This window comes from Erythrolamprus reginae, chromosome 4 (assembly GCF_031021105.1).
Source record: "Erythrolamprus reginae isolate rEryReg1 chromosome 4, rEryReg1.hap1, whole genome shotgun sequence".
Taxonomy (NCBI): Eukaryota; Metazoa; Chordata; class Lepidosauria; order Squamata; family Dipsadidae; genus Erythrolamprus; species Erythrolamprus reginae.
In genome coordinates, this window is record NC_091953.1 from 102,163,119 (window position 1) to 102,181,648 (window position 18,530).

The 18,530-nt window shown below is 41.0% G+C and overlaps 1 protein-coding gene across 1 annotated transcript in view; it reads left to right on the forward strand.

Annotated features, from left to right (window-relative positions):
- The window catches only part of SLC5A7 (solute carrier family 5 member 7), a 33,732-nt gene extending 15,748 nt beyond the window's left edge, over positions 1–17,984 (forward strand). Inside the window, exons 5-9 of the mRNA XM_070751845.1 lie at positions 914–1,062; positions 5,199–5,342; positions 7,604–7,757; positions 12,796–13,013; positions 17,258–17,984. Coding sequence (XP_070607946.1) covers positions 914–1,062; positions 5,199–5,342; positions 7,604–7,757; positions 12,796–13,013; positions 17,258–17,878 — 1,286 coding nt within the window. The 3' untranslated portion in view covers positions 17,879–17,984. The remainder of the gene's footprint in view (positions 1–913; positions 1,063–5,198; positions 5,343–7,603; positions 7,758–12,795; positions 13,014–17,257) is intronic.
- The last annotated feature ends 546 nt before the right edge of the window (positions 17,985–18,530 follow it).

Consider the following 18,530-nt stretch of genomic DNA (forward strand, 5'->3'; position numbering starts at 1 on the left):
ACTTAACAATTTCCAATAACAATCTTCTATTCCCACCATTAAAGTGATTGCTACCACAGGTTCCTGTGCCCTCATTGCAAACTCATTTTATCAACTCAGTTAAATACAATGATTGGTCTTTATTTTCCTGTTGTACATCTTAAATTGGGGCAATATGCAAAATTATATAATAAATAAATTATGTTAGTGGGGACGGAATCCTTCTGATAAATCTCTGAATTGTCCTCGGCGTCTTTTGTCACCTATTAACCAATAACTATATACATAGAGTGGGTTGCCAGTGACATGTTTTAAAATAAATAAAATAATCAGCCTTACTTCCAGCTGTGTTTTGATTATCTGGAAAGCAACAGGGAGGTTTTTAACTATAATGCTCAAGAAACCAAGAATAAACTGCCTGCTGAGTTGATGGAAACTGAGTGGCTTAAACAATTTTCAGGGAATTTAAAATGCAAGTTATCTTTTAATACAAATTACTGTATGTGAAAGTTTTTTGTTGTGTTTCACATTGTGGAAGCAAATATTGAAAAAAAATGTTCACAAAAGGACAACTTACAATTAAGAACTAGGATTTGACTGCTTTAGATGCTGAGGAACGGTATGCACATTGAGTAGGGACCAAGGACAGCAACACATTCAAGCATAAGCTATATGCTTTGTCCATGAAACTTTGAAACAGGATCGTTTGAATGGTTAAGTAGCAGTATTAGGAATGTATCCTGGATACCACATGTTCATTTCAAATGTGCTAAACAAATCCTACACTTCTCACATGTAACTTTTGGGTTAGAAACAATGGTTTAGAAACAGAAACAAAAAGGTACAAAAATGAACTTCTCAGTCACATTGAAATGCTTTGAAAAATACACAAATTGTTAGGAGACATCTGATTTATTTATCTGCCTTGCTACAGGTGCCACCATAAGTGTGATAATTGACATCAACATCAACTTTTCAGTTATTATTTCTGCCTCCATTGCAACCCTATATACCTTAGTGGGAGGACTTTATTCTGTAGCTTACACTGATGTGGTCCAGCTGTTCTGCATTTTCTTAGGACTGGTGAGTTTTGTATCCACATTTCCATGTGTAATACCAAAGTGATTGTATTTTATATCAAACAGAGGAAGTAGATACTTCATGTCAATACAGATTACAAGAGCATGCTGATTAATGTGTGGAATAAAGGGAATCTACTGGATACAAGAATCCTTGTCAGGATGTAGTGGAGGGAGAAAGCATTAGTGCTGTTGCAGATAGATGCTAAGTTGATGTTGGCTATCTGATATTATTATTATTATTATTATTATTATTATTATTATTATTATTATTATTATTATTATTATTGAAAGGCTTTCGTAAACATATAATAACTTAATAAAGTTAATAAAGTTGCATGAGTATCTATTGTGTTGGAAAATATTTTATAGTAATGAGACAACTGCAAAAACAGTGTTCAGAGAACACCAAGGTCTCCATAGTTCATTCTTGAACTAAATATGAACACTTTGTGCCTGACCATCCCAACTCTATAGTACATAACACAAGCTATGAAAAAGATGCATTAAAAAACATACATCGAAAACAACAGAGAGGTGGCATTATGGTAGTGCACAACTAACTAAAAAAGCCCAAAACATCTTAAGTAAACCAAAGGTCTAGTAGTCCAAGAACAAAAGAAACAGGATTCATCTGCAACAGTGTTTCCCAAAGTGTGGTACGAGTACCCCTATGGGGGCCGGGAAGAGTTTGGTAGGGATATGCGTTCAGAAAAAGTTCTGAAATACATCTTGCCTTTTCCAACTTCATATTTATGTGAAGTTGCTTTTTCAGCATTTGTAGACATTAAGTTGAAAAAAAGGAACAGACTATTGGACGTGGAACTGCATTTCAGATTAAAATTAACAACCAGAGAACCAAATTATGTCAATCCAAATTGAGAACCAAATTGTGCTGTCATCTCAGCACAAACAATTTCATCCTTCTCAATGATCCAAATAAATGTTATTTATAATATAACCTTTATTTATATTTTATTATAAATAATTTTATTTTTTGTTTATTATTATTTTGTGTGTGTACCTATATATATATATATATAGTTATTAATAGTTATGTACCTATATATATATAGTTATTAAAATAAATCTAATTTTTTTGACGAGGGGTACTAAGCATTATTACAGAAGGGATACACATATGTCAAAAGTTTGGGAAACACTAATCTACAATATAAAATGTAAGGACTATAACAGCCATTATGAAGGTTAGATAGACAGTAGATTGGCAGAGCACATCCATGAACACCAACTAGCAAGCAAAAGTCACAATGAAAATTCCTTAATTTCACAACACAAGGTTCAGGTTCGCCTGGTGCACCAGTTGCGGCCCTATTTGGACAGGGGGTCATTGCTCACAGTCGCTCATGCCCTCATCACCTCGAGGTTCGATTACTGCAACGCTCTATACATGGGACTACCTTTGAAAAGTGTTCGGAAACTTCAGATCGTGCAGAACGCAGCCGCGAAAGCTATCATGGGGCTTCCAAGATTTGCCCACATTTCTTCAACACTCCGTGGCTTGCATTGGCTGCCGATCAGTTTCCGGTTACAATTCAAAGTGTTGGTCATGACCTTTAAAGCCCTACATGGCATTGGACCAGATTACCTCTGGAACCATCTCCTAACGCATGAATCCCAGCAACCAATAAGTTCCCACAGAGTTGGCCTTCTCCGGGTCCCGTCGACTAAACAATGTCGTTTGGCAGGCCCCAGGGGAAGAGCCTTCTCTGTGGCGGCCCCAGCCCTCTGGAACCAACTCTCCCCGGAGATTAGAACTGCCCCCACCCTCCCTGTCTTTCGTAAACTACTCAAGACTCACTTATACTGCCAGGCATGGGGGAGTTGAGATATTCCTTCCCCCTAGGCCATTACAATTTATGCATGGTATTTTTGTGTGTATGTTTGGTTTTAGAATAAGGGTTTTTAGTTGTTTTAGTATTGGATTGTTACATGCTGTTTTTATCATTGTTGTTAGCTGCCCCGAGTCTACGGAGAGGGGCGGCATACAAATCCAATAAATAAATAAATAAATAAAATAATTACAACCATAGTTTCAACTGGGACACCATGAGCATCCCAGATGAAACTAAATTCAAAAACACTAGGGAATTTGTGGGAGTTTGTCATTCAGACAAATCTGTCATCAATAGACGCATAGAGGTAAATCAATAGAAACAAGAGATAAATCATATTTACACTCTATTCAAAAAAGACAATTTAAAAAGCTAAGAAGGATCCTCGGTAACAGAGTGTACCCAATAAGTGGGGATTAGCACCAGGCAAGCAATCAAGGGGGGAAAAAACCTCTAATCAAGAAATTGCCAAGCAGAAAAATCACATCCCACCAACAATGGCAGTGCAAGCTGTGTACAATATAAACAGGGAACAAACCCCACTAGCACCAAAGAAATTACCTAGTTGGGGGATAAAATATCTGCAAGCAAACAACCAAGCTCAGAGAGCACCAAATACTTAACAAATGTGTAGTTGTAAATGTTTACTTATTGTGTTATTTAAAAGATTTGCCCAGTCACATCAATAAGTGCAATGCAATGGAGACTTTGCAAGAAAGTAAATGTTGACAGATGCCTCTGTTTTCCTTTTCATTTTACAGTTCTAACATGCCTGTACACACACACATATACACACACACAGAAAATAAATACTGTTGTAAAACTGGAGCTCAGTCCTTATTTTAAGTAGGCTGAGCTGCATTCACTGACGCTTATAACCAATTAACACAGCCAGGAGTTACCAGTCCCAAGAACCAGAGTGGAGCCATTGAATTTGTTTTATATTCCTAGTGTTGTGTGTTCCCTTTTTAAATAAGAGGCTATAGTTTCATAACTTTTGTTCCCAAAACAGCAATTTCCATTCCCTGATCCCATTCATTCTAGAAGTGGAATGTGAATTCAAAATAGAAAATGGAATTATCCTTTCCTTCACAAGAAGATAATGTCAGCAAAACATTTTCAGGAAAATAATTTCAGTCGCCTACAATTTCTCCTAAGTGGTTAAAGGAAAGCCAATTAAACAGAAAGAGGTTTTTTAGGTTTTAGATTTTATTATCTCATTGTCAGACACACATAATGGAATCAGATAGAGGACCTTCTGCTACCAATTTTGAAACTTCCGGTCAAGGAAGATCACTTAGTACCATGCTTGTTGTCTTTCAATCTCAAAGACATTTCGTTTTTGTTTTCTTAAATTAAGATACAACTCTGATACCTAATCTCATTTGTGTGAAGGAAAAAGTTGCAGCCAGTGGGTACAAAGTATTTATTTTCTCTGGATATGTTTCTTTCCATGCCTTTTTAATTGGTATATTTTAATCTTTGAATGATTATATTTCCATTTTACAAGTATTGTGACCACTCTTCTGTGTTAAATTTGGTAGAAAGATGAGAAGAAATGCAAATAAAACCATTTTGGTATGTGTGTGTGTGTGTGTGTGTGTGTGTGTTTATCTATCTATCTATCTATCTATCTATCTATTTATTTATTTGATTTGTATGCCACCCCTCTTGGTAGACTCGGGGCGGCTCACAGCATACAATAAGACAATTCATAACAAATCTAATAAATTTAAAAAACTTTTTAAAACCCCATTATTAAACCAGACATACACACAGACACACCATACATAAATTATATAGGCCTGGGGGGAGGGAGGGGTAATGCCTCAATTCCCCCATGCCTGACGGCAAAGGTGAGTTTTAAGGAGTTTACGGAAGGCAAAGAGGGTGGGGGCAGTTCTAATCTCCAGGGGGAGCCGGTTCCAGAGAGTCGGGGCTGCCACAGAGAAGGCTCTTTCCCTGCGACCCGCCAGATGACATTGTTTAGTCGATGGGACCCGGAGAAGGCCAACTCTGTGGGACCTAACCGGTCGCTGGGATTCGTGCGGCAGAAGGCGGTCCCGGAGATATTCTGGTCCGATGCCATGAAGGGCTTTATAGGTCATAACCAACACTTTGAATTGTGACCGGAAATTGATCGGCAACCAATGCAGACCGCGGAGTGTTGGAGTGACATGGGCATACTTGCAAGAATATTTTGCAACTAAAAATGACGAATGAAAAAGATAAAATGCAGAAATGTTTATGCCACTATTTTACTGTCTGCTTTGTCTTTTCACAGTGGATCAGCGTTCCATTTGCCATGAACCATCCTGCAGTAACGAACATTGGGTATACAGCTGTGCATGAAGTATATCAAAAACCCTGGCTTGGAACCATTAAATCCCCTGATATATACATATGGCTTGACAATTTTTTGTTACTGGTGAGATTTTTGCGAAAGAACACAAACCGCTTAAGGTTTATTTTCCAAATTCGTAAACTACAAATTGTCTAATGCTGGGAGAGGCCAACTTGATCACTCCAAATGTTTTGGAGATCAGCTCCTACCAGCTCCAACCAACAAGGAATTGTATTGGTTATAATCCAAAATGATTGAACTACAGTGATCCCTCAATTTTCGCGATCTCGATCTTCGCGAAACGCTATATCGCGATTTTTCCCACCCGATGACGTCACTCTCTTCCTTCCTTTCTCATCTTTCTTTCTCTCTCTCTCTTTCTCTATCTTGCTTCTTCCTCTCTCACACTCTCTTCCTCCCTCTCTCATCTCTTTCTTTCCTTCTCTCTTTTTCTCTATCTCTCCCCCTCTTGCTGGCGGGCGGCGGGTGGCGGGCGGGCGAGCGGGGACATCAGCGAGGAGCCGGGGTTTCCCCTTTACGTGGGCGGCTGGGAAACCCCGATCTTCGTCTGCTCGCTGCTGCTGCGCCGAGCAGATCAGCTGCTGGGCGGCAGAAGGAACCTTCCCTGAGTCTTCCCCCTCTTGCTGGCGGGTGGGCGAGCGGCAGGCATCAGCGAGGAGCCGGGGTTTCCCCTTTGCGTGGGCGGCCGGGAAGACCCAGGGAAGGTTCCTTCGGCCGCCCAGCAGCTGATCTGCTCGGTAGCGCAGCAGCAGCGAGGAGCCGAATCGGGGTTTCCCCTTTGCGTGGGCGGCGGGGAACGCAAACTCCACCATCTACGCATGCGGGGCCATAGAAAAAAAGGGCGCGCATGCGCAGATGGTGTTTTTACTTCCGCAACCCTACATCGCGAAAAATAGATTATCGCGAGGGGTCTTGGAACGGAACTCTCGCAATAATAGAGGGATCACTGTATACAGTTACATGCCCTAGCAAAATAACTTTGAACAACTGCACAAATAACCTTTTAAAATTAACTGTATGCTGAAGATATGTAATTGCAGTTATATGATAATGTTAAAAAGCAGAAGACCTCTCTTTGGCAAGTGTCTTAGGAACTCTTCTAATAGTGAGTATGATAGGATTCAGTAGATCGGCAACAGAAGAGTGATTGGATAGATGCATACTTGAAAGATTAGATAAATGTATTCAGAAAAAAACACTTAAAATTTTAAAATAGGAAGATATATTTCTGGGTTACAGAGCAGGATAGAAATGTTTGAGGGAGCAATATGAAATTAATTTAATATATAAAATTCCCAATACAATTTCTGTAACATGTCTGAACTCCTTGTGCAAAATTAGCAGAAAAATGTTGCATTAGCAATTGGTTTTTAACCCAGTTTCTATATGGATAAAAAGCTTAACACAACAGATTCTACACTGCAGTTTATTTAGTTATTTAGTTATTTATTTATTGGATTTGTATGCCGCCCCTCTCCGGAGACTCAGGGCAGCTAACAGCAATAATAAGACAGCATATAATAATAATCCAATACTAAAAACAATTAAAAACCCATTATTATAAAAACCAAACATACATACAGACATACCATGCATAAAATTGTAAAGGCCTAGGGGGAAAGGGTATCTCAATTCCCCCATGCCTGGCGGCAGAGGTGGGTTTTAAGTAGCTTACGAAAGGCAAGGAGGGTGGAGGCAATTCTAATCTCTGGGGGGAGTTGGTTCCAGAGGGCCGGGGCCACCACAGAGAAGGCTCTTCCCCTAGGTCCCACCAAGCGGCATTGTTTAGTTGACGGGACCCGGGGAAGACCTAACTGGTTGCTGAGATTTGTGAATCCTGTCACTAAAGATCCCTTTCTGGAACTATTTTCTGTCCAGAAGAAAAGGAACTAGGATGTGTTTCTTTGACAACTTTAAGATGTCTCAACTTCAATTCCCAGAATTCTGAAACTAGAGGTCTACACATCTTAAAGTTGCTGAAGTTTAGAAGCACTGAATTAGAGACAAGCCGAGAATGAAGGGATCATTAAAAATTCTTCTCCCCTGCTGTTTTTTTTTGATATGCAACCCAAAGAATAATGGGGTTTGGGAGAAAATATAGCTTAAAAGAACAACCTTCTTTCTGAGTCAGATTAAATGTCACGTTCCATACTTTGGTCAGGAAGAAAATGCCTGCAAGCATGGAAGCATTGTTTTACTACTGAAGATGTAGGGTTGGGTGCTAGACAATAGGTTTGATAAAGGAGCATGTTGGCTAAATGCATTTTTGCTTGGATTCATGTGAGTGTCTATTTGCCAGGAATGTTGTTTATGATTATTTGTAGATGTTAGGAGGAATCCCATGGCAAGCCTATTTCCAGCGAGTCCTTTCTTCTTCATCAGCTATGTATGCACAAATGGTCTCTTTTCTGGCAGCGTTAGGATGTCTTATAATGGCAATACCTCCAGTCCTTATTGGTGCCATTGGCGCGTCAACAGGTACATAAACCATTTATTATAATAACAAAATAATGGTTTTGTAAGTTAATTGATTATTTTATTTATTTATTTATTGGATTTATATGCCGCCCTTCTCCGAGGACTCAGGGCGGCTTACAACATATAAAAATACAAAATACAGAAACAGATTCAAAAAGTCCAATATTACATAATCTAAAAACCCAATTAATAATCTAAGTGCCTATTTAAAAACTGTACACTCACATACATAGTCATACCGCAATCAGGTTTAAATTAACTCACAGAGCAAAAAGTTAAAAGTCAATGGCTGGCACAGATGAGTTTTAAGGCCTTCCGGAAGGCCAGGAAAGTGGGAACAGTGTGAATCTCCGGGGGAAGTTGGTTCCAGAGGGTCGGGGCCACCACAGAGAAGGCCCTTCCCCTAGACATTGCTTGGCTGATGGGACCTGGAGAAGGCCAACTATGTGGGCTCTGACCAGTCACTGGGATACATGAGGCTGGAGACAGTCCCATGGGTAACTTGGTCCTAGGCCATGTAAGGCTTTATATATAGTGACCAACACTTCGAATTGTATTCGGAGACCAACCGGCAGCCAATGAAGCTTGCAGAGTGATATAGATACATGGGCAAATCTTGGTAAGCACATGACAGCTCTCGTGGCTGCATTTTGGACTAGCTGTAGTCTCCAAACGTTCTTCAAAGGCAGCCCCATATAGAGAGCATTGCAGAAGTCAATCCTTGAGGTAATGATGCAAGTGACTGTGAGGAGAAACTCCCTGTCCAAATAGGGCCACAAGATCCAGATTTACTTCCCTCCAATGTTCCTCTAAACATCTTTTCTGGCGTTTCATCCCTCCAAATTCCTTGATAAAGCCATTGAGATTTCTTGAGCCTACTGCCTTAGAGAGATCGCAGAGGCGCAATCAGGTCTACAGCTTCCTTTGGGACTATATTCCAGGCTGTTACCAGGGTCTTTGCCAAATTGTGTATAAGCAAATCTAGTAAATCCCCAAGCGCCCTCTGAAAGCCCAAGGGGTCCATTAGGTGTCTGGGGTGGAACCACCTAATCTGTTCCACCTTCTTGCAGGGAAGGATTGGAGCCCTAAAATCAAGCCATAGCAGAAAATGTTCTGACCATGACAAGGGCATGATATCTAGGCCCCTTAAGTTCAGATCATTACTCAACTGTCCCGAGAGGAAAACTATGTTGGGAGCCCCCATTGAGAGTCGGGCCCCGAATATCTAGCAATAAATGAATCTCCAGAGTAGAGATGGGTTATCTCAAAGCTGTAGCAACCTTACAATATTTGTAATATATCAGTACTATTTTTATCATTATGGTGTATTTAAAGAAATATACTATTCTAAACATTTTCACAGAAGAATAAAATTCAGTTTGGAAAGGCCATTTGGGCAACTAATCTATTTAAATTTTATGTATAGTTGACCATTATGAAACATGAATTAAATGCTTAGCCTAAAGCCTTTTAAGGTTTACTAGATTTTATAACTGCAAATTTGGCATAATACTAGCCAAATTTGGCATCTAAACCAATTTATTTATTTATTTTATTTATTTTATTTTGTCCAATACACAATGAGGGTTTTCGTGGGTATATATATATGTGTGTACACATAGAAAAATACATGATGAAGCTTATAGAGGAGATACTCAAAGTAAAATATATCTAAGAAATAATAGAAAAGAAGATATAGTAATAGAACATATCAATGAAAGAATAGAAGAAGAGATATGGGAGTAGAAGAAAGGTATAGGAGATATAGGGGAGCAATAGGACAGGGGACGGAAGGCACTCTAGTGCACTTGTACTTGCCCTTTACTGACCTCTTAGGAATTTGGATAGGTCAACCGTAGATAATCTAAGGGTAAAGTGTTGGGGGTTTGGGGATGACACTATGGAGTCCGGTAATGAGTTCCACGCTTCGACAACTCAGTTACTGAAGTCATATTTTTTACAGTCAAGTTTGGAGCACTTAATATTAAGTTTAAATCTGTTGTGTGCTCTTGTGTTGTTGTGGTTGAAGCTGAAGTAGTCGCCAACAGGCAGGACGTTGCAGCATATGATCTTGTGGGCAATACTTAGATCTTGTTTAAGGCATCTTAGTTCTAAACTTTCTAGGCCCAGGATTGAAAGTCTAGTCTCGTAGGGGATTCTATTTTGAGTGGAGGAGTAAAGGGCTCTTCTGGTGAAGTATCTTTGGGCATTTTCAAGGGTGTTAACGTTTTTTGTAACACATGACTGTGACTACTGGCATAGACCACAGAATCCAGTAATTAAATCCAGCTTTCTTTTTTAACCCTGTTTTTTAGAATTGGATAATAGAAGAGATACCAGAATTGTAAAGGGAAGGGCATTATCATAATCCAGTGTTTCTCAAATAGTGGGTCCCCCCCCCTGGTGGGCATGGAGGAATGCCAGGGGGGTGCATGACCCCGGGAATGTGGGGCGGGGGTTTCACTGAACAATAGCACATAGTACAGAGTAGGAGATATGAAGTGCATATAACAAACCCTTAAGAGACACCATGGAAAAATACACTGCTCAAAAAAATAAAGGGAACACTTAAACAACACAATATAACTCCAAGTAAATCAAACTTCTGTGAAACCAAACTGTCCACTAAGGAAGCAACACTGATTGACAATCAATTTCACCTGCTGTTGTGCACATTCAACTTTGTACAGAATTTCATTCATTCAGATCTAGGATGTGTTATTTGAGTGTTCCTTTTAATTTTTTGAGCAATATACCGTATTTTTCGCTCTATAAGACGCACCTGCTGATAAGACGCACCTAGATTTTAGAGGAGGAAAATAGAAAAAAAATATTTTGAGCCAAAAAGGGGAGAGGAAGAGAGGAAGGAGTGAAAGAAGGGAGTGAGGGAGGAAAGAAGGGAGGAAGGAAAAGGAAAGCAAGAAATGGAGGGAGGAAAGGAAGGAAGGAAGGAAGGAAAGAAAGAAAGGGGGAAGGGACAGGAACAGAGGAAGGAAGCAAGGAAACTTATGAAAGGGGAGAGTAAGAGAGGAAGGACTGAAGGGAGGGAGGGAGGGAAGAAGGTAGGAAGGAGAAAGAAAAGAAGAAATAGAGGAAGGGAAGGTAAAAGAGAGAAAGAAAAAGAGCAGGAAAGAAAGCAAGAAAGAGAGAAAGAAAGAAAATGAAAGAGAAATAAAAATAGAGAGGGGGAATGAAAGAAATGGAAGGAGGGAAGGAAGGAGAGAAAGCAAGAGAAAGAAAGAAAGCAAGAGAAAGAAAAAAGAATGAAAGAGCAAGAGAGAAAAAGAAAGAAAGAGAGAGAGAAAGAAAGAAAGAAAGGCAACTTCAAAGAAAGGCTCACTGAGCATCTCTCACTCTCTCTCTCTTTCTATCCCTCTTTCTTTCTTTCTCTTCCTTTCTTTCTCTCCTCTTCCTTTATTTCCTCTCTCTCCCTCCCTCTCTCTTTCTCTCCCCCTCTCTCCCCCCTCTCTCCCCCTTTCCCTCTCTCTTTCTCTCTCTCCCTCTCTTGCTATCTCTCCCCCCTCTCCCACTCTCTTTCTCCCTCTCCCTCTCTTTCTCTCTCTCTCCCCCTCTCTCTTTCTCTCTCTCTCCCCCTCTTTCTCTCTCTTCTTCTCACTTTCTCTCTCTTGTTTTCTTTCTGTCTCTTTTGCTTTCTCTCTCTCTCACTCTTTCTCTCTTTTTTTCTTTCCCACGCTCTTTCTTTCTCTTGTTCTCTCTCTCTTGCTATCTCTTTCTCTCCCCCCTCTTTCTCTCACTCTCTCTTTCTCACTTTCTCTCTATCTTGCTGTCTGTTGCTCTCACTCACTCTCATTCTCTCTCCGTTCTTCTCAGCGGTGACGCGCGCACGCCCTGCCCGCCTCACCTTTGCCGAGAGCACTTTCGCCCCGGGCTCTCAGCAAAGGGGTTGCAGGAGAGGCGGGGCCGGCGAAGGTGATATTCAATGTCGGGGGCGCTCGGGCGGTTGCGCGCGCTCCCTATCTCCCTGCTAGCCCACTCGGAATATTCAAAATAAGAAAAACCTTCGCCGGCAAAGGCTTTTCTTATTTTGAATATTCCGAGTGGGCTAGCAGGGAGATAGGGAGCGCGCGCAACCGCCCGTGCGCCCCCGACATTGAAGACCTCCGCTGAGAAAAGCCTTTGCCGCGGCGGGCGGAGAGAGGGAAGGGGGGGCAGCGGCATCCCTCCTGGCCTTGGTGGGCCGCCCAACCCTCCCCACCTCCTGCAAATGTGGCGGGCGGCGGGGGGAGAGCGAGGAGCCGGTTCTGGCGGGGCTTGGCTGGCTGGCTGGCGGGGGGAGCGCCGCTGGTGGTGCGGAGGGAGACCCTCCTCCGGGAGGGAGGGGGCCAGGCAGCAGCTAGCCAGCCAGCCGGCGGGATGGCGCTTCCGAGTTCGCAGCCTCCCCCCCCCTCCCTGCCTGCATCTTCGCTCCATAAGACGGGGCTGATTTTTCTTCCTACTTTGGGAGGAAAAAAACTGCGTCTTATGGAGCGAAAAATACGGTATTTAACAGGGATAAAAAGAAAGGAGAAGAGAGACGGAGATAATGATACAAACCTGTCTCCCGAAAGCTAAGACAAGGAAATATGATAAAACATATGTAGTGCTTGGCTTCACTGTGACTACAGTGGGAGACGAGTAAAAACCGTTATGTTTACTATGCCTAAAAATGTTGGCAGTGGACAGCATGAAGCCAAATAAATTAAGGTATCAATTAAACACATTACACCCCAATCATGCTGATAAGCTGCTTGAGTTGTTTCAGAGACAACATGCTGAATATTGCAAACAATCATCCTGGCAGAGAGTTGGGGGGGGGGTGTAAAATGTTAACAGAAAGTAATTGAGAAACACTGTCATAATCCAATACATTAAATAAACATTCCTGTTAGATAGATCTTATATGTTTAAGATTCTTTAATTGCTGGTCAAGTTATAAATGTCAGATTGTTTATGAGCATAAGTATTCTAATTACTGATTTCTTTTTTCAGGTACAGGTCTATCCACTAGTACTGTAATTAGTATATGTTTATGTTACAGCTTGGAATCAGACTGACTATACTGGTGAAGACCCTAAAGATCAAGATGAAGGCGACATGATACTACCAATTGTCCTTCAATATCTTTGTCCAGTGTATATTTCATTCTTCGGCCTTGGGGCTGTGTCTGCTGCTGTCATGTCCTCGGCTGACTCTTCCATTTTATCAGCAAGTTCCATGTTTGCACGGAATATATACCAACTTTCATTTCGGCAAACTGTAAGACTATATTATAAACAACGTATCATTTTGTAATGTTATAAGAGCTGTAGCTGTCGGTTGATACTTTCATGCATATCCTGTAGGAAGGAAAGAGTACCTTGAACCATTTTCTGTTCAATCTTGAGAAGTGAAGGAATTATGCTCACTTGCTTCTGATGTTATCAAACTTTTTGATGTTCTAGAAGCAAAATTCTTCCATAGTCTTTAATCTTCAAAGTTTAAAGAGGAAGAGCAATCCTATACCTTATACCAGTGATGGCGAACCTCTTTTTGCTCAGGTGCCGAAAGAGCGTGGTTGTGTGCTATCGCTCATGTGTGAGTGTCCACATCTATAATTTAATGCCTGGGGAGAGCAAAAACAGCTTCCCCAATCCCCTGGAGGCCCTCTGGAAGCCAGAAATGGCCTGTTTCCCAACTCCTGTGAGCCCAATACGCTTATGTTTCACCCTCCCCAGGCTCTAAAGGCTTCCCTGAAGCTGGGGGACATAAAACTGCCCTCCCCCACCTCCCTGGAGACTCTCTGGAAGCCAAAAATGGCCTCCCAGGGCCTCTGTGTGTGCCAAGAATCAGCTGGCTGGCACACACATGCATGTTGGGGCTGAGCTAGGGCAACAGCATGAGTGCCAAAAGATTTGGCTATGCTTGCCACCTGTGGCACTCATGCCATTGGTTCACCATCACTACATCATCATCATCATCATCATCATCATCATCATCATCATCATAATAATAATAATAATTTATTGGATTTGTATGCCGCCCCTCTCCGCAGACTCGGGGCAGATAATAACAATAATAAACACAACATGTACAATCCAATAATAAAAAACAACTAAAAACCCCTATTATAAAACCAAACATACACACAAACATACCATGCATAACTTGTAATGGCCTAGGGGGAAGAGCTATCTCAACTCCCCCATGCCTGGCGGTATAAATGAGTCTTGAGTAGTTTATGAAAGACAGGGAGGGTGGGGGCAGTTCTAATCTCCGGGGGGAGTTGGTTCCAGAGGCCCGGGGTTGCCACAGAGAAGGCTCTTCCCCGGGGCCCGCCAACCGACATTGTTTAGTCGACGGGACCCGAAGAAGGCCAACTCTGTGGGATCTTATCGGTCGCTGGGATTTGTGCAGTAGCAGGCAGTTCCGGAGGTACTTATACTGAAGATGAGCTGCAAATTGAGTTAACGATTTATACAAGCAAATCTTTCCAATGAATTCTCATTGTATATTTCACATTGAAAATTGTGAGAGAAGCAGCTATGCTCCAAATAAGCAGCATATGCCTAGAAACCTACTTTGTTTAATTATAAGTAACTGAAATAGGCAACTATGAATTAACTGAATCATAGCCAGGTGAACAATTCCTTAAATAGAAGGGGTAATATTGGAATTAAAACGTACAGGTTTTTGGCTTTATGACCAAGGAAAGAATGACAAAATGAAAACTATTCCACAGCTGGGTAACTTGCACTAAATGCAACATTACCATTTATGAAGATAAAGCATTTAAAACAAAATTTTAAAGAAGTGCCTTTTTAACTTGAATGCAGCTGAAAATTATTCTCCTGCATGAGTAGTGGGTTCCACTTATCTTCGCTACTGGTTTGGAACTGTGAACATGCACACGGCACTTCTGTGCATGCAGAGATTATCTGTGATGGTGTCTGGATGGGTTGGTGGACCCGCCCACCACTGCTGCTGCCAATTCCTGTATGTATTCAAAGGAGTTTCCAGTAATTTGGATTTTCTTCTGCTGGTCACATTCACAATCAGAAAGAGCATAGATACTTTTCCCAATAATTTACAGGCTGAAAAGGTTACCGTATTTTTCAGACCATAAGATGCACTTGTGTATAAGACACACCAAGATATCAAAGAGGTAAGTAAGAAAAAAAAAGTGTTGGTCCCTAGGAGCATTCTGCTAACTTCCCAAACCCTCTGCACACACCATTTTTTCGCAAAAATTGCCTTCCCTCAGCCTCAGGAGCACTCTGCTGGCTTCCCAAACCCTCTATGCACCCTGTTTTTTGTAAAAAACAGGCCTGTTTTCACTCGTTTTTGTGAAAAACAGGCACTTTGAGGGTTTGGGAAGCCTGCAGAGTACTCCTGGGAGAAGGCACAAATACCCCCCTTTTTTTTTTTGCAAAAATGGGGTTCACCAGAGGGTTTGGAAGACCTGCCGAGTGCTCTTATGGGCTGGAGAAAGACAAAGATGCTCCCATTTTTGCACTTTTTTTGCCTGCTTTTCAAAAAATGGGGGTGTTTTTGCCTTCCCCCAATCCATAGGAACACTCTGCAAGCTTCCCAAGCCCTCTCTGCACTCCATTTTCACAAATATGGGATGTGGGGGTGGACCTTCAGGAGGCCAAAAATGGCTGTATTTTGTGTATAAGATACACTGACATTTCCATTCTCCTTTAGGTGGGGAAAGATATGTCTTACACTTGGAAAAATATGATATATATAATATTCCCCTTCCAGGTTGTATAAACAGAGAATAGTTTGCTATCTTTGTAGATTTTTAGGGGTACAGGTATGAAGGTCTTGGCATATTCAGGTTTCTTCCCATGTAGGTTTCAGAGATTTCTGGTGACGTTTTGATGAGGTCCCACTTATCATCCTCAGGCTAGTGCTTTTGTCCTTGTGCCAGGGCAAACACAGCGAGACCTGAGCTGCCTTCCCTCTATAAATGCTTATTTATAGAAACCCAAATATGCCAAGACCTTCATATGTGTGTGTGTATGTGTGTGTATGTGTGTGTAACATATTTTTGCTGATAATGAAAAGGAAGGGAGACTACTATAGATCTATTTCAGGCTTATTTGTCTTCATCAGGTAACCACACCCTTACTAGGATTTGAACCTGGGGCCTCATCTCATCTCCTGTATCAGTTTGTACCAGGGAAGGGTTATGTGTGATTTCTTTTCGTGTGTGTGTGTGTGTGTGTGTGTGTGTGTGTGTGATGGTCTTGGTATATTCGGGTTTCTTCCCATGTAGGATTTGGAAATTTCTGGCGACGTTTCGACGAGGTCCCACTCGTCATCTTCAGGCTGGTGTTTCTGTCCTTGTTCTAGGGTGAACACAGCAAAACCTGAGCTGCCTTCCTTCTATAAATACTGGTGGCTGAGTGTGGTTTGATGGCTCAGCAATTTCCCCAAAATATGAACAAGTGGGATGATACCTCTCAGCTACCAGACATCTGGAAACAAGCCCTCAAACGTATCCCAGCCATAGAAACTGAAACCAGACTCAGAACACACATTGCAAAACAATCAAGTAGCCTGCAAGCTCCAACTACTCAGGATATCATGTCTAATCCACAACCATTAACTAATCAGCATACCTCAGTTACATCAATGACCCCAGGTGTTACCCCACTGACTCACCAGGAAGTTGCTACACAGCAGGCAATTGCTGAGCCATCAAACCACACCCAGCCACCAGTATTTATAGAAGGAAGGCAGCTCAGGTCTCGCTGAAGCACGGGTTCGTATCACAAAAAGCTTGTATGAAGAGGGGTTCGTAAGACAAGGTATCACTGTACTAGGATGACTCGACCAAAAAAAATCACACATAACCCTTCCCTTTTACAAGCTGATACAGAAGATGAGCCTGTAGCCTAGAGGCTAAGGCCACTGCCTTACAAAGGCAGAGCCCCAGATTCAAATCCTAGTAAGGGTGTGGCTAACTGCTGAAGGCAAATAAGCCAAAATAGATCTATAGTAGTCTCGCTTCCTTTTCATTATCAGCAAAAAATATGTTACATACACACAATTCCAATATATATTACTGTTACTATTTACTACTATTAATAATAATTCACAAAACATCTATCTACCCTACATCCTTGGAAGGACTTGATAGACAGATAAAAATGTGAAATCCATTCTAATCACAGTCCAGATGACTGTGTAACCAACCACAATAGTGTAATAATATTTCCTATCTTTAAGGAAAAATTCCTTAAATTGGTTGCCAGAACGGAACAAAATTGTGAAGGGAAGGGTATTATCAGAGTCCTGTGAATTAAATCCTTGTTTGTATTAGATATATCTTATATGTCTAAGAGTCTTTAATTGCTAGTCATCGTTATAGATGTCACATTGCTTATGAGCCATAAGTATTCTAATTAACAACATTTTTAATCATTTTGAATTCATATAATTCTGTTGATACCTATATAGTATTTATATACCTGTAGTAGAAAGCAAAATCAAACTGTTCCTATATTTTACAGGCATCAGACACCGAAATAGTTTGGGTCATGCGAATTACCATTTTTATGTTTGGAGTTGCAGCAACAGTGATGGCTCTGGTAGCAAAATCCATATACGGTCTCTGGTACCTCAGCTCTGACCTGGTTTACATCATCATCTTCCCCCAACTTTTGTGTGTTCTTTTTATCAAAGGAACAAATACTTATGGTGCCATTGTGGGATACTTATTTGGGCTCCTACTTCGAATTACTGGAGGAGAACCTTACCTGGCCTTAAAGCCTTTGATTTTGTATCCTGGTTGGTATCGTGATGAGGAAAGATACGTTCAGAGATTTCCTTTTAAGACATTAGCTATGCTCACCTCTTTCTTTACAAACATTGCCGTGTCCTATCTAGCAAAATACTTATTTGAAAGTGGCACTTTATCACCCAAACTAGACTTCCTTGATGCCGTTGTTGCAAAGTACAGTAAAGAGAACATGGACAAGGCTACTCTTGTGAAAAGTGACAATATTGTTTTAAATGAATTGGCACCAGTGAACCCTCGACACAATTTGACTCTGAGCTCTACTTTCACAAATAAAGAGGCTTTCAGCGATATGGATACAAGTCCAGAGGTATCCACTGCAGAGGAGAAATGACAACAGCCCAGATGAAGAGAAATACTGCTTTGGCTTCACCCATCGTGGGAAATTAAAAGTAGCTTGGAAAGAAATGGATGGAGACAATAAAAAAAAACACACCCACTACCATGCAACTCTTTTAGTTCATGTCTTGAAAGAGAAGCAATTCGGATTAAACTCTTATACAGTATTATAAAAAACATGTTGGGTAGAATTATAGTATATCTCATTCCACCATAGTATTTGAATGTCAATAAGAGAGAAAACGCAACATCCAGGGGAAAAAAAACTATTGGTTTCTTTAATATTTATAATCACTAATTTGCCCAGCTAGAAATAATTTGCAAATTCAGAATCCCGTTTTCCTAGTTCTCCTCCATCTGCTAACTGACAGCTTTTATTTTGCACATCCTGGAGCAAGATTGTGCTGCTGAACTACAGCAGCATTCCCAAAACTGTGCCGCTGAACATTAACTTCAAGCGTAAACATTTAGTAGTGAATCTTTCTTGGGTTTTTTTAGAAATAAGAAACCGAACCTTGTGTTAAGATCCTAACATTTTAACATGCATATTTAAAACAAAACATAATAATACAAAGGCCAATACGTGGCACTGCTACCCTGTTTCCCCGATAGTAAGACACCCCCGATTGTAAGACGTATCGGGGGTT